Here is a 27,318-nt window from a genome sequence, read left to right on the forward strand (position 1 = left end):
TGACAATCAAAACTGTGGACAGTAAAATTAAAACAAGAGCAGAAAAAGAAAACTATCTCATAGCCATGTTTATTTCACAACCATTTTATTTTAACACTAAAAAAACACAACAACAGGTTGCTCATAATATAGATGTCCACTCGGTAACAGCGTCAACTCCCGGCCACCCCTCGCTGCTGCCTGAAATGGTCCTGCCCTCATTTGCATAAGTTGTCTGCGGGTTGCTGCATGACCAGCAGGGGTAGGTTAGGGGAAGGAGTGCATGTGGACTGTACACACATGAGTGGAGACACGAGCAGAGGAGCTGTGCGTGGACTGTATCGTGAGCCTGGACTCTTGCACTGAACCAGCAGAGTTATGTACTGCGCTCACCCCGTCTCTGGCGCAGGGAACAACTCACTGATGCACTGCTACAACATGAAACCAGTGAGTACATATTTATATATGTATATATATTACAGTTATATTTCTGTCATTTCCCCTCCCAAGGTTACGTGGGTGTGTTTGCTGATGATGCATTTGCACTGTCCTCTCAGATGTTTGTTTGCTGTATCTGTGCCCTCATTGATTGAATAACCTTTTCTTTTTAATAGATGAGATTTTAGCAGACTTGCATCAGCAGGAAACCCATTTGCATACACAACTTGTAAAAGTTAAAAGTGTTCTCTTTCCTTCTTTTTGTGAGAAACTTAAGAGTTTGTGAGAATTTTCGTTGCTTTATTGAGATCATTAGATGCACCACGGGTTAATCTGTACATGCTTCTCTATGAAGGGCAACAAAGAGATAGAGCTTTACATTTTAAGGGTGTCTGTGCTTCAATAAGCTGTGTGCGTGATCAGAGCTTATTCTTTAACTTCTGCAGTTGCAGGTTAGAAGAGGACGAAGAGTTTCTGTGTTACTCTTACACTTGGTTTGTTTTGTCATAATCAAAAGGAGAGTTATTGACAACTTACACACATCTTCATGCACACAATGCTAGTAGCATTTATTTACGTATAACTGTAATATCTCAGTGATCTTTCTCTTAAGGTTAACAAGAGAGAAAAATAAAACGACAAGCATCAACTCGTGCTTCCTGTTTGCTGCCAGAGTATCATGTAGTCAAGCCTAGCAGCAGAAAACATCTTGACATGAAGCAGATTGCTGCTATTTCTATTTGATTTAACCCCGCTATGTTAGAGCAGTCCCTCCACCACTGCAGCCATTATCAAAGGCAGCTTTGATCTCTGTGAGACTAACCATATCCAGACATCGTGGATCAGAGAGGCAGAAAATTGGTTGCATGTGGCTGGAGTTGGCCATGGTGGAGCAGAGAGTGGGCCCTGAATAGCAAGTTGAGCTTTTACTCATGCAGCATCGTAATGCTGTGTACTTTTGTTGTTTGCCTGTTTTTGTTTTTATTTCCCCAACTTTATCCTTATTTATAGACTAAAAAAACACAGATTGTAAAGAATAGATTGTAAAGAATATTTATCCAAGATGATTTAAAACAAATGTCAACCTCTTGAGTATTTTAATGTCCTCCTTTTTTTTCTTGTGGGGCTTAGCTACTTAAAAAAAAAAGTCCTTTATCATTTGTGATGCCATGATTGATGGTTAATAAATCAATGCTATGCTAAAAGAGGGTGCTATGGTGACGGCTCTTCTCCAGTGGGGGCCAGAGAGGGCGTGCTGGGGCGGGGGTGTGACCATTATTAACGGGTCGCCTGCTATGCTGATGGTAAGGAGGACAATTGGCTTTATCCTCTGCCATATGCTGCCCATGGCGGCTCAGACGGGCCCAGTGTCGACAGGGGCTCCTCTGTTTGGCCTAGCCCACAATCACCATGGGACTCATGCCAGCCAGGGTCATGGCTTGTGTGTGTGTGTGTGTGTGTGTGTGTGTGTGTGTGTGTGTGTGTGTGTGTGTGTGTGTGTGTGTGTGTGTATGAGCCTGTGAGTGTGCACGCACAAGGATACTCAAGAGAGTCTTTAATAGCCTGCTTTACAGAACTTGTCGTCCGGGTAACTGACACCCCATTGATGCTGCGCAGGGAGGTTTATTTTCATTTCCTGGGGCACATCAAAGCAATGGAGAGAGGTGCAGGTGCAGCCCAGAGCTCTTGGTGTGTTTGAGTAAGTGAGCATGTGTTGGTCTGATTTTTTTTTTTTTTTTTTTGTGCATATGTGCAGTTTGCAGCATCAACACTGGTCAAGAAAGAATTAAAAATATAAAAAAGCTGAAGGTAGCTTTAGTTTAGTCTAAATCTACTAGCCGTTAACAATACTTGGTTTCCAACAGGAGAGGATCATTAGGATCAGACTCTTTTATCTGTTCGGTTTCTCTTTGAGAACAATTCACAAGAAGACCTGGATTTCAATTTTATTCGGGAGGGTGTCCTATCCCAGCCTTCTGAAGCCAGCCGAACCTGATCGTGATTAGGGCTGGGATTTCTCATGGTGAATGGTTCCTAAATCCGGATGAGGAGGTGCATGGATCTGCAGCTTATGGATTAGCGCAATAGCTCTAAGTGTGCATCAGCTCTCTGCTTTGTTTTCATAATACTGTTGCCTCATCTCGCACTCACAGTATTCACGAGTTAGTGTCAGTCAGATTGGTTTTTACGATACTGAGACAAAGAAATTTATGCTCAGAGTTCATTTTATTCTCTTACTTTTCTTTTCAGGCTTATGGGCAGTCTCCTGGTGCAGACATCGCCACCCAGAACTCATCTTCACATCTGTCGCCCAAGGCCCCCAGCAATGTGTTTGCAAGCATGTTCTTTGGTGAGCTCAAACCCTCTTTACAATTCTGCTGCAGTGCAGTCAGTTTTGATAACAAAATATAGGAAATAAATGCAAATTTAAAAAGTTTATTATTTTATTACATATGCTATCTACTTTCCTATACTTTAGTTGCAAGTTTATAGGTCTATATTTCATATTAAAATATACACGCTCTCTTCACCAGCTGTCTTCTCATAAAAATCTATTTTTACTAAAGTTCTCACTGGTTTTGGAAATATTGTTTTAGCAAATGCCTAAATTGGTGTTCAATATGAACTGGCATTCATTATAACACTAATGGTGTACTCGCCGGAAACCCATTAATATTCACCACAAACAGTCAGTGGGACAAGGAGTAAAGTTGATAGCTGGAATCAAGTTACTGTAACATATTTTCACAACTTACCCAAAAGTCCTATGATTTCACTCCTTTTTCTGTCTCTGTATTAAAGCAAAGTTAAACCAAAAGATCAAAAAAACGTGTCCTCCATTTCTGATTCTCACCGGAGAGAAGCCAGTCTGTGTGAGAAACACAGTTTTAAAGTGTAGCATGAAGAACATTTTTCTCCAGAGTTGAAATGCTTTAACTCACATGAACACAGACTTGCCTCGATTCACGTCCCCGGTGGTAAATATTGCATCAGTTACTGTCACTCCTTAAAGTTTTGGTTGTTTTGGTGTGAAGAGGTCAGAACAGTCTACAGCCGTGCTAGCCGTGCTATTAAGTTCATTAAACATAATGTTTGCCATGTTCATCATCTCAGGTTAACTCAAACATTAACTCATTAGCCTGCAATACAGCTGAGCCTTATTGGTTTGGACGTTTGGACTCATCATAATTCATTGCGAGGTAGATAGATGGTATATGTGCACCACAGACAGTATAAAAAATAGATATAGATACAGTGACATCACCCACGGCTTTCTGGAGTCGTGTTTTGAAATGTTGAGATCAGCCACCTTGGTTGCAAAAACACATTTTTTTAAATGTGTGGACGTGATCATGGCTTGTTGATCTTAACTTGTTAGCCCTTAAGTGTGTGGTTTCATGCCACAGTTAATGCTGATTTAAAGAATACTTAATTTTTTTTTTTATTCAATATGACCCAAAAATGAGCGACTAAATCCATAAACTCAGCAGGAGAGTGAAGAAATGAAGACTGGAGGTCATTTTTCTCATAGAATTCTAGACGACCAAAATATTTCGGCAACCACAGCTATCGCCATCTGGTGGCCTTCAGATAAAATACAGGTTTAAGGCGCTTCAGCTGTGTCTTAATTTTTCCTGGAAGCTACGTCCGATTTTCAAACTGTCTATGGAAGCTCAGAACAATTTTTTTTAAAGTCTGTTATTCTGGTGTTTATTGTAGTTGTCAGATATTTTACTTACCCAAAAATCCAGCGGAGAGCGTAAGTTGTATTACATTTTATTGGCAATCCACCCAGTAACTATGATGTCTCAGTCTTGGGGGTAAAAGAATCAAAGAAATGCCTAAAAAGCACCATGAAGATTAGATAAAGTCTGTGTACTTCACTTTATTTAAAGATCCGTTTGCATTCTCAGCTAAGCAAATTCAGCTGAGCATCATCGTGTCACACGTTAATGAGCATTGCTTTAACTGAATCTGGACTTCACTGATTTCATAGAGTGCCACTGTAGAGCTTCACGACCTGTCTGGCTGTTTGAGATGCTGCTCCAGTGCAGGCTATAACATATTATTACTCATTTTAGAGGGGATGGGCAATTCGCCGGACATCTGGAATGCTGTAAATGGGCTGAACCAGCAGGGCTATGAAGGTGCACTGGGAGCAGCCACAACCCACCAAACACAGCCGGGGAGTTACAGCAGCCTGCAACCGGCACACGGTCACCTGGTGAGATTTACCACTGGGACTTTGGGCGTTGATAGCAACAAACTTTCTGACCCCTGTTGTTTTTTTTAACTGCATGTTTTTCCCCCACTCTTCAGGACTTCTCTCCACATTCAGTGTTGGCTGTGGACATGAACAGGGCTCTCCCGCCCATGTCCACTTTTCATCGTAGCAATGCAGTCTCGCGCACTCAGTCAGTCAACACCTCAGAGAGCTCTGCAGGTCAGAAAATGGAAATGGATACATGCTTTCCCTAATTTAACTGCTCTTTATCACGTGCTTATCTTGTATAATAAATATTTTCTTTTTTAAATTCAGTCTCAGGGAGCCAAGGAAATGTGTCAGGACCATCACAGACAGGCGACACCTTGGGCAAAGCTTTGGCCTCTGTAAGTACCACCACCTCAATCCTATTAGATCTAAGTCCTGAGAGCCCCAGTGGTATAATGCAAAACTCCCCCACTGCCAATGACAGGACACTGCACATTAAAAAGAGCTACTCTCATGCTGCACGACATTTTATTGGTTGCTCACAAGTAAAATGACCAGAATTCACGAGTTAAGTTGAGATTACGAGCCTATGAGGTTGCGGCTGCAGCCGTAAAAACCCATCCAGAAATGACAAGTTGTGCTTTTAAAATGATCCACATCCTGGTCACACTCCTCCTGCTCCCCCTCTCTCCTTTTTGTCGCTGTCTGCTGTTAGATTTACTCCCCTGATCACACGAGCAGCAGTTTCCCCTCCAGCTCATCCACACCGGTGAGGTCTCCATCTCCGCTGCCCAATTCAGCAGAACCTGCAGGTAAACTGGAGCATAGCACACGTCAGCGAAATATAATTTACATCATCTATGTTCTGTTTCCCTGATGTTTTAAATCCGGTTGTTTTCTTCTTCTCAGGTAGCAACATGTGGCCACGGAGTTCAGTTCAGGCACCAGTCTCACCACATTATGAGTCTTCGCTAATATCGTTGGTAAGGAAGTAATCTGATATCACTGAAACTTTGATTATTTATTGAGTTACGTCTAGACATCACAGAGGTGGCCTTATGAAATATCTGGTATATTATAAGAAAGATTAAAGTGGGTGTGCACATGTGCCAACTTCAGCTTATTTCATGCCGATATAACAATTCTGATAATGTTGAAACTATTTGGTGCCATTAAAGGTTTGACTTTTGGTGATGTTTCTTTGAGAAACAACTTAAGCCAAAGATTAATAACACAAAATAGCAGGTAATAAACCCCTAATCAAAATTAAAGCACAAGCTTCTTGTACCTCACAGCGGGCCTTATTATTTCCAAGAAAAGGGCATTGAAACGCCCCAAAAGACACCAACAACACAAACAGAGGTCCAGTTCAGTTTCTCCAGTTAGCAGAGGAGAGGCCTAGCAGGTATCCGTTGGTTCCAGCTGTGCAGGGACACCTGTTGATCCAGGAGAGCACACCCATAATTCTAGTATCGGGCAGATGAGTTATTTAAAAAATTAAAATAAAATCACCCAACTTTGAGTTGTTCTTCAAAAAGACAGAAATTGTCTTTTTAACATTTATAATGTTGTAAACAACATTATAAGGTTTTGGCTTGGTTATAACTTGTGATAACATTTTATAATACAGCCCACGGCTCAGGTGTAATTCCCCTGTAATTAATTAAATCAAATGTAATTTCAGTGTATTTAATTTGAAATTACAATGTAATTATATTTACCTACAAATACTTTAAGGTGGATAACAAGTCAGGTTTTAAAGGAAATAGCGCAATAATTACACTTCAAGTAATTTTAAATAGTGTGTAATTTCCTGGTAATGTTGCAGAAAAACAAACAATATTTTGCCATCTTACATAATAAATATGCAGTATTTATTTGGGCACGGGGCATATGAGGGAGTTAATTAATCTTGCCTTTTTCTTTATTCAGCATTCATTATGTTGATGTGTATGATGGCTGTTCTGTTATTTAATTGTTCTTTTTTTAATCCAAATGTGATCAAGGACTGTTTTCTGTCTGTAACTTAGAAGAAAAAATACCATCAAAATTTGCAGGATTATGTAAACTTTTGATGACACAATTATAACAATGAACTGTTCTAAATCCCTACTTTATATACCTACTATTAAATAGGTGGATGAAAAGACCATCCATCATGCACATCAGCATAATGACTTTTAAATAAAGATGCAACAAAAAATACAACAAAGATATGAAATGCTAGCTTAATCTGCTCCATAATATGGCCCACGCTCTAAAAAGTACAGGGTACTTACAATGTAAGATGGGGCAGTGTTGCTTGTTTTCTTACAAAATTACAGTGATGTTATGCACCACTTAAAATTACTTTGCAGTATATTTGAATTAATTACGTTGTTTCCTATAAAAAAAACTTGACTTGTTAGCCCTTTATTCTTGTGTATCTAACTTAATTTTTTGTAATGCATTATAATTATATTGTAATTTCAAATAAAATACATTGAAATGCCATTTAATCACTGAAGGAACTACTACTACTGTCTTGCTGTTTTGGGCAAGAGGGTTTGAAATTTAGAGTCCTTTTTGTAAATTTTGAGGATTGTCCCCCTGGTGTTTTCAGTCTCAGGTGGAGGATCGTCTGGACAGACTGGATGACGTAATCCACGTCCTGAGGAACCATGCCGTTGGCCCCACCGCTGGTCTGCCCAGTGACATCCACGGGTTGCTGAACCAGCCCAACCACGGCCACCCGGGCTCTGCCAGCACCCTGCCGCTCAACTGTCACAGTCCAGCAATGGTTAACAACCCTTACTTTGAAGTATTTAAAGAAGGACAGGGCAGTGTGCATGGAAATTCCCTGTTGTGTGTGTGTGTGTGTGTGTGTGTGTGTGTATCTGCGCTGGCATTCAATTCCAGGAATTTTTCCACCCACTACGTCTGCATGTTTTCCTAATGTAAAGGTTGCTGTCCTTGAAACTGGAAACTGGGGACAATAGGAGCGCTGTGATGTGCTGTCCTTGTGTGTCCAGTATGTGCAGACTTCTAAATCCACTGTAGGGTGATTGGGGAGGGAGAGGGGGAGGCAGCACGGTGCACTCCCATTCCACCATGTTTCCCTTTGAGCAGACCAGGGGATTTTAGCTCAGCTGGAGTGGAAGTGTATGCAAGGGAAAGGGGTTTTTAGTGTAATCCGCTGCGAGAGGGGGATATTAAATTCTCTCACTTTTATTTTATTTTTTCCAAACGATGTGTCAGTGAATCATTCCTGAAGAGAATTAGGGGTATGTTTAGGGAGTATATAGTAGTTTAAAGGGAAGGATTAAGATTGTCTGAGATTAAATTAATTCTGTAGAGTGAGAGATCCGCACAGGGTTGCTTTGGAAATGAGAGGGCAGATGTTGTTTTGTGGCCGATTTGTCTCTAGCTTGGATATTATATGCCACTGAGTGTCTTAGAAAGATTTATGGAGCCCTGCAGTCACATTTAGAGAATCCCAGTCTACAGAATACTTAACCATTGACTTATGAACACATGAAGAATGGTCTTATGTCATTCTCTGTGTCATAAAGGTTGAAGCTGTCAGTATGAACAACAACCACTCCGCCTTCCAGGGCCGTGCGCAAAATGGTCACCCATACCCAGCCAGACAGAGGGCCACCCTACAGCCTGTGCAAGGTGGAGGTAGAGGTGAGCTACCCTTCTCCCTCGCAGCTCTTCTCCACCAGACTCGTATATTTCACTTTTTCTCTTTGTGACAAAAAAATGTTGTTTATGTTTTGTGTGATCGCCCACAGGTGGACTTGGGGTTCAGAGTAATCTAGAGCTTAAGATGGAAAGTGGGGAAATGGAAGAGATAATGCACACCAGCCATGGTCACAGTTCAGACAGCCAGAGATCAGATGAGGAGAGCGAACACAAGACACATGGAGAAAACAGTGCAAGAAACAGGTGAACACTCATGCCTTATCGTGTGTGTGTGTGTGTGTGTGTGTGTGTGTGTGTGTGTGTGTGTGTGTGTGTGTGTGTGTGTGTGTGTGTGTGTGTGTGTGTTTAAAAAAAAAAAAAAAAGGGAACAGCAAAACAAAGAAAGGAAAAAAACTGTGTTCATTTGTTCAAAAAATAAAATTTTGTGTTTAAAGCCGGTGAAAAAACCCTGCCCAATTATGAAGACAAAGCACTTTTAAAAAAAATTGGTTGGAATAGTTAATAGTAATTTAAATTCCATTTTAAAAAATATGTTTTAATTTAATTTTGTAATTAAAAAAAAAGTTACTATATATATATATTTTTTTAAATAAACTACCTTTTAAAAATCTATTACAATAAAAGCCAAACGCAAGAAGAAGAAGAGCTTTCCTGCCGTTTTGTTTCATTTAAAACACTGCCAGGCCCCCTGCAGTCAAGAACAGCTGTGTCTGGACCAGCCTATTTAACTTAGCCTCATATTTCTTCTTCGTGTTGCATTAAGTCGCAGTGAATTAAAGAAGGAAGAACAGCTGTCGGGACGTACACATCACAGTTAAGAGTTAACCAAGAAAATCCCCAAACCACAAAGCAGTCTTTGTAAACTGTCTTACAACTGTCCCCTTTAGCTCTGAGTGAACTAAGGTCTGTGTTCAGCTTTGCTGCACTTGCATTATTTATGACGCATGATTATAGATCTTGGGAAACCTTATAAAAAAGAATAAAAAGTATTTGTTATGTGACTGTGGTGATTTTAACTTGTACACCCAACAGTCAAAACCAAAAAGAACTCAATTTAAAATACATAAACCTGAGAGACAAGCGATCACATTTGTTTTGGTCAAAAATGTTTCAAATTAATGATAATTTTTAGCAGTTTTATATTCTGTCAATCCTCTTATCAATTAAAGGACTAACTGTCAGTAAGTGTGCCCGGCGACGACGAAGGATGCTTTTGGTATTACGTGAGTCACAGAAAAATTTATAAGGCCTGCGTCAGAGAAAAATGATAGCGTATGTCTTGAAAATGTCACAGACTGGAGCTCCTGTCCTGGTGTCTCTACGTCCAGAGGTCTTTTCAGGCCAGACCTCTTCAGCTGTGATGTCTTGAGTGCATGTTTTTTTTATTTAGATCTGTAATCTAGTTGAGGGATATCAAAGCTGACATATATGGACATCCTCCAGCATTATTCTTTTTTTGTTTGTTTGTTTTCTAAAATATTGAAACCAGATGATAACAAAAAGCAAAGCAAAATAGTTTAAATGTGATTCTAAGAATGGACATATGGGTTCTTTTAAACACACATGTTTAAGGGTTATTCATAAATCTGCGGCTGATTACATTATCTGCTGCCATTGTTCTATGGAAACCCTTTTTTCACTGAACTTTTTAGAGGATTTGAGATGATCCCTGGAGACTGGATCACGTAATCCTGGCACAGCGGCCAGCAGAGGGCAGAAAGACCCGGAATATATTCTGAAAGCAGTCTCGCTCACTTCGCTTTTCTCTGCTTCTTCTGGAGTGTCGGTTTGAATTAGATGAATCTTCATTTTTAAAAGATTCAGCCACACCTTTACCTGTGGGCTTCCTCTGTTCATGTCGTAGCATCCATGAGGATGAGGACCTGAGTCCGGAGCAGAAGGCTGAGCGCGAGCGTGAGAGGAGAATGGCCAACAACGCCCGCGAACGCCTGCGCGTGCGCGACATCAACGAGGCCTTCAAGGAGCTCGGTCACATGTGTCAACTACACCTGAAGAGTGAGAAGCCGCAGACCAAGCTGCTGGTCCTCCACCAGGCTGTGGCGGTGATCCTCAGCTTGGAACAACAAGTCAGAGGTCAGTGCGTGTTTGCTGCAGGGAGGCAGATGATGATGGCACACCCACGATGAAAACTAGGCTTCAGTCAGTTATCCACAGAAAACTCCTTTAGTCTATTTAGACATATTTTTCCTTTACTGCTTCTGGTTAAAATTGAATGAATTTATATATATATATATATATATATTTGGCCACATGAGGGCAGCACAGTAAGCTGCAAACACAGCATTATCTGACAGTAAAGATCTGTGAGTGAGAATCTGCAATCAAACAGCCTTTTTACACAGTTAGCAGATGGGAAGCAACACTAGCATATATCTTGAGGTGTGCTTGTGTCCTCTTGTTAAAGAGGCCCTGATGCAGCCCCATCGGCCGCTGAAGGGAAAATATGTGGCTGTTTAAATACTAAATGCCATCTCAGTTCGCTTAGTCTGCCTGCTGTGCAAGAAATATCGAGCTTTTATTATTTTTTCCCCCTTTTAGCTGCTTTTTATCACTAAATTATAACTGAATAGGTGACAGCATGAAATAAGCAAAAAATAAAAAAGCTGGGAGATGCTACAAGGCTAAGGGAAGCTCCAGAAAAAAATATTTATTTTTATTTTATTAAACCTTTATTTAATCATTAATCATCCAGCAATAAACTATAAACAGTTCTTATTCTCTGGAGACGATGCTTTCTGTGCTGCATGTTGTAATTTGACCTGTTGCTAATAAGAGAAGCTTCATAGTTAACATGAAAACGTCTGTAAGGATGACTTATAAAGTTTCTAGCTTCTATTATTTTTCTAAAGCAGATTCCCAACATCTGTACCACTGTTGCATAAATACAATAACGAGTATGTACTCCCAGTGTTTCCTATTTTAGTCTTATGCTAACGTGTTATTTGTTGGACTCCACAGAGAGGAATCTGAACCCGAAGGCAGCGTGTCTGCGGAGGAGAGAAGAAGAGAAGGCGTCTGCTGTCATGACGGACCCACAGTCCATGCATCTTGCTTTTCATCCCAATCTGACAGACCCGGCGAACCCCATGGGCCACCTCTGAGCACCTGACCACATCGAGTCTACCATCAAGTATTTACCATCACCTTATATCAGCAATAAACTTTATGAACTAAAGGCTAAAACAATTGGATGTTTCTATTTGAGGGAATAATGTAAAGGACTTCCTCAAATTAATTTCCTGTCTTTGATGTCCAGATGCTGAGGGAAGAGCATCCCAGCTGTTTTGGATGTTTCTCATTTCTTCGGACTTTCAGACCGGGACAGTGAGGTCTTCTCTGATTAGAAAGCGTGATGCAGTTGAACAATCATCTCCTAACTTCCCAAACTGACTCTTAACTTTGTGCCTGAACGTTACTTGTAACAGACAAATGCATTGTACGCTGCAGATGTTTTGTACATATTTTGTATATTTATTGATTATCCTTCTGTTGGACTATATCTGAATGGATGGAAACCAGTAGTAGCAAGGTGTCATCTGCAGTTTTTAATTTTGGCTTAGCCAGGTATGTTTCTGACTGACACTTTTTACAGTGTGTCGATATTTACTGCAAACATTTGTGTTTTCCACCGAGCTCAGATCCACATTCCCACATTTGTGTGTTCAGACAGCAGATTTTACTTGTCCTGAAGTGCGTGTGTGTGTGTGTCTGTGTGTGCGTGCGCATATTGCTGCAGGGGTTCGACCATTCTGTGAATGAACAGATCTCCAAGAATGTTCTTTAACACGTGGACAACATCCGGCATTTGTAAAGTTGTTTGAATGTTATTTGTGTTCTTGCACTCTTAAAAGATTACACTTACTGAAACACTGGTGGACAGGAGCCCTCTTCTTCTCAGTGTAATCACTGCTCTTCACACGTAGTCAAACAAGATCTTTGCATGTTTGAGTTTTTAATAGAACCTTTCATTTGTTTTCTAAGTTATATAAGTTATCTTTTATACAAATGTTGTGAATTTGATGATGTGTATTTGCTTTTGTCTCCGATTTTACACGAGGCAACACTTTTTTTTCTTTTTTTTTGTGCAGTTTACTAGATGTAGCTACAGTTCAACCTCTGAGCAATACAATGTTACAGGATGATTGATGTCTTGCTTCTCACTCTGCTGAAACGATAATACAAATTTAAAAAAAAATATTAATCCTGAATGATCTGAAATACTCTTATCATAACATGTACAGTATGTGTACAGTTTGAACTAGCCTACAGGCATGTGTCAAAATTATATTGTAGCAATAAATGTCTTTTTCAATGAATTTTACTCCCAGTTCTGTCTTTTTCACTCATCTTTAGTCTAGTCCTTGTAGTTACCATTTTCAGATTTACTATTATTATTATTTTTATTTAACACTGACCTAAGAGTCATTCGAGCATTTAAAAAGCATTTATTCAAGTGATAAACTAGTGTTCTGTCTACACGCGGCATAGCAAGAAACCGACTGTATTTTAGTCACTTTGTTACTGTGAAAAAATCACATATTTTGTTCCCTGTCCTTTCTCGAATTTATGAAAACTACCAAGCAAAATTTGACAGGGATGAAGCTTTTTGCACCAAAGAACTATTTGCTGGTGTATCTTGGCATGGTGTGCTGTGTGTCTTTAAGTAATGCGAGGAAACTGGACAAGTGAAGAAGAATCTGAAAGTCATGCCAGAAATGGTCTCAGTGGAAGGGTGGCTATTAAAAGCAGGAAACAAGGACGGAAAGTCTGCAGCACGCCAAATTACACCAGAACTGGATTTAAAATCAGGCCTCGTAGTGTGATGAATCCAAATTTAAATAATCTTCGGTATGTATGTAGGAGGTCAAGAAACAAGTACAACAGTGAGCGTCTGCGGCCATCTGTGAAACACGGTGGTGGCTCTGTCATGGTTTTGGCTTTCAGCTAGGGATGCTGGGCATCTTTGAATGTCCTTCATGGAAAACTTTTCCTGAAGTCTACTGAAAGGAATAACAAGAAAACTTGTCTAAGAGTTCAGACTGTGTTGAAGAATAAAGGCGGTCATAACAAAACGTGTTGAATTGCACAAACTCAGTTTTTGCTTTGCTTTTTGGTTTTTTGAATAAACTGCTGCACCTACTCCCAATTTTCCAAGTAAATTATAAAGTCACTCAAGACTTTTGCACAGTACTGCATATGCCACGAATTTGCAAATGTTGCCACAAATATAAATTAATACAGTTTTACAAACAATAAGAACTTTAGCCAAATATCAACAAGGCAGCTTCCTTTAAGACCTCTTTGAAATCAAATCTGGATTTTGTGTGAGTTGCCAGGTAAAAAAAAAAAAAAAAAATCACCTGCAATAAAAAAAAACAAAAAACAAAACAAAACCAAAAAACTCCTTTACCCATGCCTTTATTTATTTATTTTTTAGCTCGAATATTTGTAGTTAAAATATTTCGACCCTTTCAAAAACAAATAAATAAATACATGAAAAGAAAGAAAAGAGGAAGTATTATAAGGATATGAATCCTAAATAATCATGAATCAGAAATAACTAAACGTGCTTTAGAACTGCAGAACTACTAATACAATTACATGTAGGGAATTCTTCGTATCATTATTATAGATTTATGTATAAGCCTACCTCAAAGCGAGCACTAGGCAGCAGCAGCCGCAGTCATATGATGTTTCTGTGTGACAGTGAACGCCTCTCTGAGCGGGGCTGATCATGTCTCGGCGGGTGGAGGCTGGACAGTCCGATCGGACAGAGGAGGAGGAGGAGGACAAGTCAGCGCTCACACAATACGGTAAGTTTGAGATTAAGAACAAAACCTGCTCTAAATAACGCGAACGACCTCAATCCTTCAAAGATACCCCATCTGCGGTGATCAGCAGCGCGTTTAAAGATGTTACTCCAACTTTTTACTACACCTTTTCATTAAGTCGCGGTCTTTTTACAACAGAAGCAGGTAGAGTTCTTGTATCCTTTTTAAAGTAGCGAAGTAAAGTTTATCCGGATAAAGTGTGTGAGTGGCAGATACTGTAGTATCCAAGGACAAATGAGTTCATGTTAAGTACCTAGAATGACAAAGTAAGAACGACCCAATGAAACGTTAGAAGCTCTTATTACGCATGAACATGGCAGGTTGTAGAAAACCCACCAATGGGACAATTTGCTGTCTTTTTTTTTTTAACCAAGTCATTTAACTTTTACTTAACATCAGCTGAGCAGTCGATTTAAGGGGAATTGAAGGGGGCTGGTCAATTTAAACTAACAGGACAAAGCAGCGGAGTGCTGTTTTTTCTACAACCTGGCAACCAAAAGTAGTTTATGACTGATAGGTGATTGGTGAAAGTTACTGTTTAGTTAGTCTAAGTTCAAACATCGCAATGAACTGAGGCTGGACTGGCTGAAAAATGAACATTTTTAATGTGTTTCTCTCTTTTTTCTGATTTTGTGGTGCTTATAAATCCCTTAAAACTATTATTATTATCATGATTATTTTCCATAACATTGATAGTTAACTAAATCAGCACATTTTGGAATAGTTAAAGGAAAAGATATACGCACAATAAAGCCATGTAGAGTGAAATAAAAATATATATATTATTGCCTACAATATATTGGGGTCACAAATGACCTCACCGGGTCACTTCTGTAAAAGTGTTGGTCATTCGAGGGTTATTTGGATTGGCAGCATGCTAAGGATGGGGCTCGTAGGAAGACACCATACTGTCTTCTATTGTGTTTGTGTGTTACAGCCTCACAGTAGTGTGTTTGTTGACAAACATTTTCCTCAAGTGTCATACGACGGAGCGGATGACGACACCTCTCCACCTCAGCCAGTTGTAGTCGTCATGCAGTTGGCTCAGCTCGGGCTGTACAATAGTACGCTGTCATTAGCACACAGAAAGAGCTGTTTTCATTGCACAGCAATATCAGGCACTCACCAGCATCCATTTATTGTGTCTTTATGTGCAGCTGTGGGAGGAGCTCCTTCGATGTCTGTCCTTACGTTCCCTCTTAAGCTCCAACCCTGCTCCAGTGTTTTGTAAACAGATGATAAGGCCTGACCAACCTGAAGCATCGGTTTTCAATTCACTCTCCCGTGCAGTCTCCCTCTTGGTGTCATTTTTAACATACCTGTCTGTGCGTGTTACCACCAGTTTATCTCCAGAGGGGTTGGGATGGAGTCTCACAGGCCGAGCGGTTCTCCAGACATCAGGACACAGAGGGGCTACATGCTGGAGCACAGTCACAGGGGCAGCCAGGACAACTCGTTTGGAGTGAGGATTCAGGTTCAAGGGATTAAAGGTCAACCCTATGTGGTTCTGAACAGTTCAAGCCAGGACAGCAACAGGGACGTTTCTGTCATCACTCACCAGGCAGGGTACAACCCGGGTATGGCGCGAAGGTCCATGGATGACAGACAGCTATCACCTGAGCCACAGAAGATGGTTAACTCCCCCGTGTTTAATTATCAGAAACGCCCAGAGATCATGAGATCCTACAGCCCTGAAAATAATAAACTGAGCCCGGGGTTTCCTTCACAAACAGCCTCAAACAAACCGACTACCAACGTGACCAAACCCAGGATCCCTCTGCCTGCTGAGGGCCCAGGAGAAGACCCTGCTGAGTTGACCCAGAACAAGGCGCCTCCATCTGGTGGACAAATTTCTCCAAGGTCCCCAAACTTAGTGGAGACCGACTCCATCATTTCTGTAGGGAAACTAATAAGCCAGTTTAACAGCAACCAACGGAGGGGAAGAGGCCCGAGGAACAGGCTGAACCTCGAGGAGTGTCGTCGGTCACGCAGCGTGGACAGCAGTCGAACCTCTGAATCCTCCTCGCCCTCCCCTTCAGCTAGCAGGAACTCGTCTCTGAAGGGCGGGATGTACCCTCCTGGATCGGCCAGGGCTCGACTCCTCAGTGGAGAAGTCAACTTAAAGCCACCAAGCAACAAAGATACGACCACCAAAGGGCTTCACAGAGCAGAGAAAGCATCAAGCGGTGACCGGGCTGATGAATCTGATGAAAGAGATGCACAGGTACAGGCTTTTGTTTTAGGGCAAAGTTGTCATTTGAAAGATCAGATTTATTTGCCGTATGTTCCCTAATCAGGTCACTCCCGATCTTCTGAAAGGACAGCAAGAGCTCTCAGTAGATCCAGCCGAAGACACGACGAAACAAATGCTGTTCACTTACCTGAAGGCTGGGTAAGTCCCCCCAAGCTTTCGGCACTTTACTTTAAAGGGGCAAACAGACATTTTAGGAACTATAGAGCATATATTTGATTTCTTGCAAATGGGTTGAATTACGGTGTTTGCCTATACCTTAAATAAGAGACTCCAACAGGAAAGGCAGCTTGATTTGTATTGTTAGCGTTTAAGCACACACTGTAAACTTGGAGGAGCAGCGAGCAAGGCTTTGTGCAAACAGTTACAAAGAACAGTGACCGGCACCTCTAAAGTTCAGCGTTTTCAATTTTGTTTGTTTAAAGTGCACAAAAGCAAAAGTTTAGAAATGTCAGATGACAGTGTTCTGGATTACTTTATAGGCTGTCACATTATTAGCTCTCTGAAGTCTAGCAAACAGGATATGACCTGTTGTGAGATTTAGACCCTTTTTAAAATAAATTATTAGCAATAACAAAGGAATTTTACTGAAATAAAAGTATAATATAGTTTCCCCTTTTTTCTTTTTCCTTAAAAAACAATTTAATTGACTTGGTCTCATTCTATATCCCCCCCCCCTGCTCATCCACACCTCACCTGCAATGCCCCACATACTTCCTTACCAGTATATCCGTATATCAGACTCAAAATAGAGGAGTTGTGCACTAATGTGAACACGTGCGGTGGAGATGTTTGTGCTTTACAGACGATCTGGCAACATGGTTAACATTGCACAAACAGTACATACAATACTTATAAATCATAAACTCTGAAGGATGTAGACTTTATCTATACATTTTCCATGAGAAACAGCTTGTTTGAGCTTGAGATCAGATAAGCAAGTGGTCCGGGTGATGGGGGCAGTTGTCTAGGCTCCATCTAAAATATGTAATATCTTCCATAACGGCTCTGCTGTTACTCTAAACTATCTTAATAAACAAGTTTTGTTTCCTGTTTTCAACCTAATTTCCAATAAAAAACCAATCGAACAAAAACAAGTTATATTTGTTGTGTATAACATTGTCTCATTTTTCATAATAGTATATTCAGTACTCCCTGTTGGTCTAGTGGTGAGTGTGTGGTTGAGATCAGGCAGTGCAGTCTGATACGGGGAGCTGCTCCAGATGTGTGTTCTCAAGTCAGGAATGTAGAGCACGACCATGTTTTTACTGATAAAATATCTGCTGCACTTGGAAAGTTTGAAACATCTACCAGTGCCTGTTTGGTGCAATTTATTTACAAAAAAATGCTGAATTATGTGTTGTACCCCTAAGAGAGGTCAAGTGAACAATGTTTTATTTCTGCATACCAAAGCTACTTGACATCACGCTCAGAGGAGGTCCTGCCCTGCCGCAACCAGATCAAGTTTCATCTTTTCATCGGTGTTGTTACTGTGTTTGCTAAATATTTTTTCTTGCTGCCCAGAACGACTGATGACGACTCCACCACCCATAGAAAGGTCCACCTGCTCTTTCGGAGGATCAACAAGCTCAAATGGAGAACTGCTGCCAATGTGGAGCAGGAGGAGAAAGTCAGTGTTGGCATGAGATGTTCGTCAGGGCAGCTCACTCTCCAATGTGATTTATTGTGTTTGTCTGAAACTGCTTATATTATTGCAATGTTTTGCTTTTAGGACTACGAAGAGGCGATAAAGCTCCTGCGGGAGAAACAGGCAGAGCTGGAGAAAGAAGTGTCGGAACTGAGGCAAAGACTAGACGCTGAGATGAAGGTGTAGTGTAGCCCCATCCTGCTGAGTCACCTCCAAACAGCTCACTTCCTCTTCCTGTGACTGACAATGTCCCTGTCTGTTGTTGTTCTTTTCCTGCAGAATGAAATGACTTTAGCCAAAGCCTGTGAGAAGGCGAGGACAGAAAAGAAGAAACTTCAGGAAGAGCTGATAAAAAGCCAAGCTGAGCTCAGCCAACTCAGGGACAAGCTGGGAGAAGTTGAGGCAGAACTTCAGTTTACCAAAGAGGAGTAAGGCTGTGACCTTCAGGTCATTCACCAAAGCTTTAAAGTAAAGCTCTGCCTAGTGATTCAGTTTAATTTGGTTTTAATTATTTAGTGCCAAATCACAACAAATGCCTTAGTGCACTTTATATTGTAAGGTGAAGACACAATAATCAGTCAGCCCCCTAACAGCAAGCACTTGGCAACAGTGGGAAGGAAGAACACCCCTTTAAAAGGAAGAAACCTCCTGCAGAACCAGGCTCAGGGCGGGGCAGCCATCTGACACTAAAGTCAAACTAGACTCGCCAAGCCTGAATGTGTCATGTTTCTGCAGTTTAGGTGAAGCACTCCATATACAAACCGACTGTTGGGATTTAAATGGTCAGGTCCAAGTCCAAGTGCTACTGGTCATGAAAGAGCCCAGCACGTGCATTTTAAAATAAAAATGATACTGCACAGCCTGCTGATCTGGAGGATTTGTTGCTTTTTGACGGAACTAGTACTGCTGCCATATTACAAAGTGCTTTTGATCTTCTAAACTAAGCAAAAAGACAAATTAGTATTTTTCCCACTGGAAAAAAACTCAACAACATTATTTTAATGAAATCCTGAGATACAGAACTTTAACTCAATGCTGTTTTTCAGGGTCTTCGTGTAAGCCTCTGCTCATGCTCTCTGGTCACTTGAGTGCACTCTGATGTATGATTGGATGAAGGGCATTGAACTGAAAGCAGTTAGTTGAATACACTTTTGGTTTAGTGGTAGTTTGTTTCAAAAGTGAAGAGTCCTGTTTTTCAGTCTATTCCAGTTAAGCAGCTTTTTGCAGCATTTAAGGAGAATAAGCGAGCTCCTGTCTTTGATATGAAATATGAATCTGTTCTCGTATGTTGCCAGGGTGGCTCAAATGAAGGCTGAGAAAGAGAGAGCTAAAGCAGAGATGCAGGACCTTCAGCAGCAGCTCTCAGAGATGCACGACGAGCTGGACCGAGCAAAGAAAGCAGAGGTGATAAATGAAGAGAAAGAAGTCCTTCTGCAGGTAAATGAAAGCCCGCGAGCCAAAATATAGCAGATGTAAAGCAGCTTTTTCCCTTAAATATATATTTGTGATGGTGAATTTGACAGGATTTATCCCAGCTGCATGCAGAATTTCAGGAGATGCTACAGGTGAAGGAAGAGCAGGAGGACTTGCTGCATCGCAGAGAGAGGGAGCTCAGTGCCCTGAAGGGAGCACTTAAAGAGGAGGTGGAGACTCAGGATATATACACCTCTGCTCTGAAGGAGGAGCACGAACAGGAGCTTCAGAAGCTGCTCGGGCACTTGGAGCTGGTTAAAGAGGTACCAGGAAACATACCTCCATTTGCTCTGATCTATCACACCCCTGTGTCACGTCATATTTCGATGTTGATCTCACACTTTGCTTTCGCCCTGTCTCTCAGAGCAATGCTCTGCTCTGCCAGAAGAAGCTCGAGGCGGAGGAGGAGAGCGGTGCAGCTAAGGTGCAACTGAAGGAGCTGAGCCAGGAGAGAGATCAGCTGAGAGGGAAGGTGCAAGAGCTTAACAACAAGTTGGAGCAGCTGAATCAGGTGATCCAGGAGTACAAAACCACAGAAAGACAGTTGGAGCAGAGATCAAAGCAGCTTGAGGTGAGGAAAGGGGTGCAAATGTAGGGAGATAAATGTCAAATTTTCAGTTTGTTCAGTTTTCTTTTGCTTCATGCCGTTTCAGAGGGAAAAGCAACAGGTTGAGGAAATGCTGGACGATGTGAGGAGGAATGAAGAAGAGATGTGTCAGTCTAACAAGTCGCTGCTCACTCGCTTGGAAGACGTGCAGGTATCAAGGAAATAAGGTTGAGCGGGAGAAAAATGGAGCACACTTCATCATGTCTACTATATCATATTATTTCATGAGCATCATAGCTATGCTCTTGAAATGAATTCTTTACTCTGGGTTTTCTTCTGACAGGGTAAACTAGCCAAATTGAACCATGAGCACAGAGACCTGAAAGAGAAGCTCAGGGAGGAGAAGAAGCAAGTGGAGGAGCTGTGGAAGACAAAAACTGAGCTGGAAGATGAGAGAAGGCTGCAGGACAGGGCCATGGAGCAACTGCAGAGGAAGGTGAGAGGGGGACATAAACTATTCTTTTAAGGCCTTCCAAAAAAATTCTATGTGTTCTTGGAGCCAAATGAGGCCTGAAAGTCTGCTATCTTAACCCTGAAGCCATGAGATCACCAGAAACAGCTGTTAAGTCTCGTGCTTGCATAACTTCTTTCATCTCCTATGTCTCGCTTATCTGAGCTCTTTGTTTATCTGCACGGGTAGATGAATGGCATCATAGAGGAGTGTGAGGCGTCCACAGATGTGCTTCAGAACCAGGTCGATGAGGCCAAAGAAAAGAGTCAGAGGGACTTGGCCGAGCTGCGGAGACAGCTGCAGGAAAAGGGAGCAGAGCTGGAGAAATCCAGACAGGCAGCCAAAAAACTGCAGGAAGAGGTGTGGTGCTCACTGTCTCCCTGATTCATCAGCATGAATTAGTCTTAGTCACCAAAAGAAAAATAAGAGTATGAGAACATGCACGTTTTGTATGATTTTGAATAAAAGTGGTCAGACTCTACGGATTATGTGTTGTCTGTAGAAGTGTCTGCTTTACTGCTCAGCACCGGACATTGCATGTTGCTTTGTGTTTAACCTTTGAGCTGTTTTCTTGTTCAGCTGTTTCCTCTGGAGGAGGATCTGCGGAGGTGTCGCAGGGAGCAGCAGGAGGCCCAGCTGAGGGGCCGGCAGCTGGAGCAGAAGGTGGAGGAGCTGGAGGAGAGGAATGTTGCCGCGATGGACGAGCGAGAGCGCCAGGTCAAACTCATGGAGGTAAAAACATCTCTGAACCTCCAGCTTGTCAAACTCAAAATGCAGCGGTGGTTACCACTGTTACCTCACAGCAAGAAGGTTGTGGGTTCAATTGCTCCATCAGGCTTTTCGGTGTGGAGTTTGCATGTTTTCTGGTTTTCCAAAGGCATGCATTTTTAGGGGCCTGGTTAACTGGTGAACTTGAATAGTTTCCTGTCTCTCTGTGTTAGTCCTGTGACAGACTGTTAACGTGTCCAGGGTGTACCCCGCCTCTCACCCCATGGTGGCTGAGATAGGCTCCAGCACCTCCTGTGTCATTTTATTGGATAAGCAAAAACATATGGATGGATTGATGGTTTACCTTCTGAAACAATATAATTACATTTGGATGGTAACAGAAACAAAATAACCTGTTCCTACCCCATTTTTTATTTTATTTTACTCCGTCCACACGTACACGGGTATTTTTGAAAACGGAAATTTTCCGTTTTCGTTTTAAAAAATAATCCCGTCCACACGTAAAGGCAGAAATGAAGGAAAACGCTGCTAGGAACATGCCAAAGCAGCAGGTGGCGCTATATTCCTAACCGTGTAGAAATGTTGGCCAATCAGAAGTCTAGAAGCCTCGGTGGGAAAAAGTAAACAAAGCTGGGGCATAGAAGCAGAACCGAGTCGTATGTGTGGAGGGACAGTAACTGTGTGTGTATATGTAAGCATTTAAACACTGCAGAGAGTAGAATTAACAGTATTGTAGAAATTCATTTCACCGAAACAATAACGTGGCGCACACTGTGACGTCAGAAAAGGCGCACATCTTTGACGCTGCGTTTGTCCACACGTAAATGCAAAAACGGAGTTTTAGAAAATATCCACCCTGGCCGGAGTTTTTTAAAATCTCCGTTTTCAGTGACAAAAAACGCCGTTTACGTGTGGACGAAAGGTGCAAACGCATAGAAAAATCTGCGTTTTCAAAAATACCCGGGTACGTGTGGACATAGCCCAAGTGAACACAAGACTGTTGGTAACACTTTGGCTACTTCCACACTAATGCGCTTTCATTTGAAAACGCATCGTTTTCTCTCCGTTTTGGCCTCCCGTCTACAAGGCGTTTTCCCCGAAGGAAAACGCAGCGTTTTGAAAATGAATAAATTTGAAGACGGTGCTTTCGCGTCGCAGTGTGGACAGCGAAAAATGAGACCTTGGAAAACAATGACGCATTTTAGTCATGTGATGCAGTCATGTGACCAATTAAACAAAGATAGCGGAGGGCAGCAGTTGTTTTGTTTGCTCTCAATTTCGACAGCCCTATTAAAGATTAATATCAGTTTGTACATGCTTCAGATAGCTTTTCTTCAAATTTGTTAATTCTCACTCGCTTTTGCAACTTTGTACTTTTGTGTTACTCGCAGCAACAAGTCCACCTCATCGGTAATCCATTTAAAAACTTGACCTTTCAAAGAGCCGGAAAGTAAATATGCGGCAGACAGAAATCAGGCAGGCCGAATCGTCTTGCGTTTCACGCATGCGCAGTACTGGAACGTAAGTGTTTTCGGCCGTTTCAATGTGGACGCACAACTCTATCCGGGCTAGTGTGGACGTAGCCTTTATTTCACCTTAGTTAATATACTTATTTGTTAAAAATATTTTACATTAAACATTGTAACAAATTGAGCTTAATTGTATCTCCAAACTAGCCAAGGAGTGGAAGTCCTTTTAGTCAGCTGTTATCATCCGTAATGCCCGTGCAAGCCACTTTGCAACCCACCTATTGCCCACCCCCTCCTTTTCCTGTTATTTCTAACTCATTCAGTGGCCTGCCTGCTGTTATTTATCTCTGCAGTGTTCTTTACTGTTCTTGCTGTTGCTCTTTCCACACCAGAGTTTCCAGATATGAGGGGAAAGGTGCTGAGGTTCCCAGGGCAGAATTAGAGAAAAAAATGACTGCAGATGGAAAAACAATCCTGTAATCACTTAAGTGTCTGTCTTACAGTGTCTGCTCATTTACCTACATCCCTATGGGTGCAGAAAGGGAAAGGTTAAAATGAAGCATTGTTAAACTGTCTTTTCCAGGTGCTTGCCTCTTGTTTATACAGACCTGGAGCGAGACTTTTTACTAAAATTTGTGTGGCTGCATTAATAAAACCAAGTAATACAAAAGTATCTCAGAGTTCACTGTAGATCTAATCCTCCAGTTTAAGCTTAAAGATGAAAATCTACCCACATGGTTAGATGGCAACAGTAATATTCCCAGCTATAACACGTGTAAGAGCGCGCAGTCACACACGTAATGTTTACCTGTTCCTCTGCGTGTATTTGCACTGTCACCTGTACCTGCTCTGGGTGAGGAGAAGTTCACTGGAAACAGCGTCTCGCAGCTCAGCCCTGTTTGTCTTGCCGATGCAAAAACATTACACAGTGATACCAGCGTGCGCACTGTTGACACTTTGTATCAACCGAGGAAGAGCGTATTTACTGTTGAAAGTTATCAGACCTGTCCGACCGTTCTCAGAAACCTTCTTCTACCTACCCCCACCCCCCACACACACACATCCACTGCTAACGCAAGCAGAGTTTAACATAATAGCAAAGCGGGTTTTTTTGTGCATTTTTCCTGAAGGCTTCCTTGTATAATGTTATCCAATACCCTCGTCTAATCTGAGTCAGCTTTCTAACCACATTCTCCAGAGATAAATATCTCATGTCCCCTGTGCTTCCAGCGTGCAATTTAAATGAAGTCGATGATGGTTTGAAGCATCTTTTCATTCATTTCCTCTCCTCTCAGGAGCGCATCAGCCACCTGGAAGAAGACCTTTGTGATGAGCGCGGCAGTGCTGACCGCTTGATGGAGCGATTAGACAAAACCAAGGAGCAGGCAGGTTTACTCCCTTGTTGTCTTTGCTGTTTTTTTGTGTGTGTGTTTTTTTTTCCAGATGAAGCTCACATTTTGCATTTTTCTAATGCTCATGAATTTCCCTCCACAAAAACAACAACCTACCAGTGATAGATTTATTGCCTGTCTCAATTTTGGGCCCTCAGCTCTGTTTTGATCATAAACAGATGTTGAGCTGAGAGCTCAGATTTCTCTGCAAACACCCAAAGCTGCTGATGTTTCTGAGCTGCGCGTAAAACAAGTTTGTTTTGTTGTTTCGTCTGGTCATTAATCATGCTTCTTCACCGCTTCCTCATCTTCAGTGTGCTTTTAATGCTGGCCTACGTTTAGGGGAGCAAAGTAGTACACAGTAGGTGACACAAAATGCTCTTTTGGTTAAACTACTAAGCCCCCCACCCCCACTCCCTGCTCCCCCAAAAAACAGCTAACTATTGTGAGCAAGTATTCACACTCCCTCCTCTGGGCCTCTGGATGTTATTAGTGAGGAGAGCCTTTAGATCTGATGTGTCCGCTCAGACCGGACTGAATTTCCTCTGTTTTTATGGAAACCTTTTATTTAAACTGAAAGTTTGTAATAACACATGGTCTTGTTTGCAGTCAGTATTGAAGAGAATGCATGTGAACGGAAAGCAAGTTGTGAGGTTTAGTGTTAAAGGAGAACCCTTGTGCACATTTCTAGTGCCTTATATTCCTTTTAAATCAATGTTTCTTGCATTATTCAAAGGTTACCCTGCAATTTATACTTTGTCCTCCTCTCTTTAAGCGAACTTTCCTCTGATTGGCTGCCCATCACAAACAAAACGTTTGAACGGTAGGAGGTAGATGCGTCTGTCCTCACAGCCTCCGGGCAACTCTGTGCATCTGAGATGCCTTTGTGTCTCTAAGCAAGAATATCAATTTCTTTGACGTCACATTGAACCAACAGGGAAAAAAACACCTCAAACTGAGTGTTTAGAGAAAATAAGTAAAAGTCTACTTTCAGGGGGAAAACATATGAAGTACAAGCTCAGCAAATAATAAATTAGTAGTTCAGTGTCCATATGTCCCAGCTGTATTTCTTATGTGCGATGTTATGCAGTACATGTATAATGGATAATAAAAACTATGTTTCTCTCTGCATTAACAGATGGATCAGATGCGGAATGAACTGATGCAGGAGAGATCTGCCAGGCAGGATCTGGAGTGCGATAAGATAAGCCTGGAGAGGCAGGTAATTATCCCTAACCCCCCTAACACCAGACAGCTAAACAGAGTGAAATCATTTCTGGAGAAAAAAAAATCTTAAGGTGGAGTCAATGTGATGCAAGAGACTGCTGCTGAAAAATGAGGGTTAAGATCCAAGTTAGATACTCAGCTCTTTTAAGCTTTTGCTTTTAAATAATAACCAAAATCAAGTGAAATACTCATGTAAATGCATGTGGAATAAAATCAGCATGGCGTTCAAATTGTAAGATTCATGTTCAATATCAGCATTGATGTTAATGGTGTTAATGGAAACCTGCTCAAAGGTGCCCTGCAGAGTTTTTTTTTTAAATTTCTTGTAAAGATACAAAAAGGTTCAGCTTACTCTCAGCATTGCTCACCAAACTGTATTGCTTACATGCTTGAGGGTTAACAACTGTGCAAAGTTTTGCAAAGCTTGTTTTTTCCTACTTTGTTTAATATACCATTGCCTCCCCCCTTTGGATCCGTGGAATAACAACCTCAAGCTCTTACATTCTTGTGCAAGAAGCAAACAAAACTGCGACCACCCTGAGAAACTACTGCTTCATGTTGCTATTACAGATTTTTTTATTTTTTTTTAAAAAGCTAAAATTCTTCATCGTATTCTCTCTGGCAGAATAAGGACCTTAAAAGCAGAGTGGCTCATCTGGAAGGTTCACAGAAGAGCAACCAGGACTCACTCGTCTCCAAGCTCAACATCCGCATCCAGGAGCTGGAGGAGAGGTTGCAAGGAGAAGAGAAGTGAGCAAACACACAGCAAAAAGTGACCTTACTTTAACAACTTCTCATCAGTTTTAGACATTAATATGGATTAAGGCTGTATGGATCAGTGCAACTACAGAAACTCAGATTCTTGGTCCTGGCTCTCAGTGAGTGGTGGACCCATTTATCACTTGGTTGTAAGACAAATCATCTCTGGTCTGCACACTAGGAGTGTGTTAAGTTACACAAAGCTGGAGGAAAAAACAGGCACATGATCCCTTGTTGCTTTTGCTCTCAGGGACAACAACAACTTACAACAAGTGAACCGCAGGCTGGAGCGCAAGCTGAAGGAGATGAAAATGCAGGGAGACGAGGAGCGCCTCAACCTGCAGAGCCAGACGGACCAGGTCGACACATCTTTAACCACGAATAAAACCTTGTTACGATGTTCTCTTCAGCAGGCGACTCGACTCGTGATTCTTTATCTCGTTTTTCCCCGAACTCTGCAGCTGACTCAGAGGCTAAAGACGGCGAAGAGGCAGATGGACGAGGCGGAGGAGGAGATCGAGCGTCTGGAACACGCTAAAAAGAAGTTGCAGAGAGAGCTGGATGAGCAGATGGAGGCCAACGAGCAGCTTCACAGCCAGCTGAGTGCAGTGCGGAATGAGATGAGGTGATCGATCGCTCTCTGCCTTTAACATGCCGCTGCACTAAATCACGTCATCACCATCATTTAATGTTTTTGCTTCAACAGGCGGAAGAAGAAGGCCACTCCCCTCACTAAGGTCGCAGAGGACGATGTGAACGACTTAGACGACCTGGGATCTGACTGACCCACGCTTAAAAAGAATTCAATCTGGAATTTAATGTCACTGTGAACATTTCACAATTGAGTAAAATGTCATTAACAACTCAGGTGTGACTTCCACCTTGAGCTGCATGGCACCTTGCCAATGCTGACCTCTTGTGGTGATATTTATAACTGCATTATCAGACCAACTTGATTATTCTTAATCTCTAATTTATTCTGTTGGTGTATTAATGAATATGACGTGGCGTGAACGTTCTTAAGATAATAACTAAATGCACTAAAATGCTTTTTTCAACATTCACCAGTGTATATACGCCTCCAGACACTGAAATAAATACAGCTGTGTGACATTTCTGTCAGTCTGAGACTTTGACTTTGAAC

General features: G+C 41.6%; 2 protein-coding genes across 4 annotated transcripts; both read left to right on the forward strand.

Moving 5' to 3' along the window:
• Window positions 1-254: 254 nt before the first annotated feature.
• On the forward strand, window positions 255-12,654 carry LOC101468544 (transcription factor 12). Its single transcript, XM_004567656.3, has 13 exons — window positions 255-426; window positions 2,668-2,767; window positions 4,500-4,642; window positions 4,738-4,861; window positions 4,958-5,028; window positions 5,346-5,442; window positions 5,540-5,613; window positions 7,233-7,409; window positions 8,182-8,299; window positions 8,407-8,560; window positions 10,182-10,411; window positions 11,297-11,468; window positions 11,595-12,654. The coding sequence occupies exons 1-12, from the start codon at window positions 358-360 to the stop codon at window positions 11,437-11,439; spliced, it is 1,500 nt and encodes a 499-aa protein (XP_004567713.1). The 5' UTR covers window positions 255-357; the 3' UTR covers window positions 11,440-11,468; window positions 11,595-12,654.
• Window positions 12,655-14,042: 1,388 nt separating this feature from the next.
• LOC101478167 (cingulin-like protein 1) lies at window positions 14,043-27,287 on the forward strand. 3 transcript variants are annotated; one of them, XM_014409967.3, is made up of 19 exons: window positions 14,043-14,151; window positions 15,512-16,393; window positions 16,467-16,561; window positions 17,945-18,050; window positions 18,153-18,248; window positions 18,348-18,496; window positions 19,364-19,505; window positions 19,592-19,804; window positions 19,906-20,112; window positions 20,195-20,299; window positions 20,432-20,584; window positions 20,789-20,959; window positions 21,179-21,331; window positions 24,093-24,182; window positions 25,327-25,410; window positions 26,041-26,165; window positions 26,425-26,533; window positions 26,636-26,799; window positions 26,881-27,287. In XM_014409967.3, the coding sequence occupies exons 2-19, from the start codon at window positions 15,533-15,535 to the stop codon at window positions 26,957-26,959; spliced, it is 3,102 nt and encodes a 1,033-aa protein (XP_014265453.1). In that variant the 5' UTR covers window positions 14,043-14,151; window positions 15,512-15,532; the 3' UTR covers window positions 26,960-27,287. The 3 variants fall into 3 exon arrangements, with proteins under 3 accessions (XP_014265453.1, XP_076741994.1, XP_076741995.1); XM_076885879.1 differs by having other exon boundaries at window positions 14,096-14,151; window positions 15,327-16,393; XM_076885880.1 differs by lacking the exon at window positions 14,043-14,151 and adding an exon at window positions 14,198-14,313.
• The last annotated feature ends 31 nt before the right edge of the window (window positions 27,288-27,318 follow it).

The sequence above is a fragment of the Maylandia zebra genome, linkage group LG7 (assembly GCF_041146795.1).
Source record: "Maylandia zebra isolate NMK-2024a linkage group LG7, Mzebra_GT3a, whole genome shotgun sequence".
Taxonomy (NCBI): Eukaryota; Metazoa; Chordata; class Actinopteri; order Cichliformes; family Cichlidae; genus Maylandia; species Maylandia zebra.

Coding starts and splice junctions, on each gene's coding strand:
- LOC101468544 (XM_004567656.3), top strand. CDS start 358: ATGTACTGCGCTCACCCCGTCTCTGGCGCAGGGAACAACTCACTGATG. Junction 427..2,667: donor ACTGCTACAACATGAAACCA/GTGAGTACATAT, acceptor TTTTCTTTTCAG/GCTTATGGGCAGTCTCCTGG. Junction 8,561..10,181: donor GAAAACAGTGCAAGAAACAG/GTGAACACTCAT, acceptor TTCATGTCGTAG/CATCCATGAGGATGAGGACC.
- LOC101478167 (XM_014409967.3), top strand. CDS start 15,533: ATGGAGTCTCACAGGCCGAGCGGTTCTCCAGACATCAGGACACAGAGG. Junction 18,051..18,152: donor ATGTGGAGCAGGAGGAGAAA/GTCAGTGTTGGC, acceptor TTTTGCTTTTAG/GACTACGAAGAGGCGATAAA. Junction 21,332..24,092: donor GCCAGGTCAAACTCATGGAG/GTAAAAACATCT, acceptor CTCTCCTCTCAG/GAGCGCATCAGCCACCTGGA.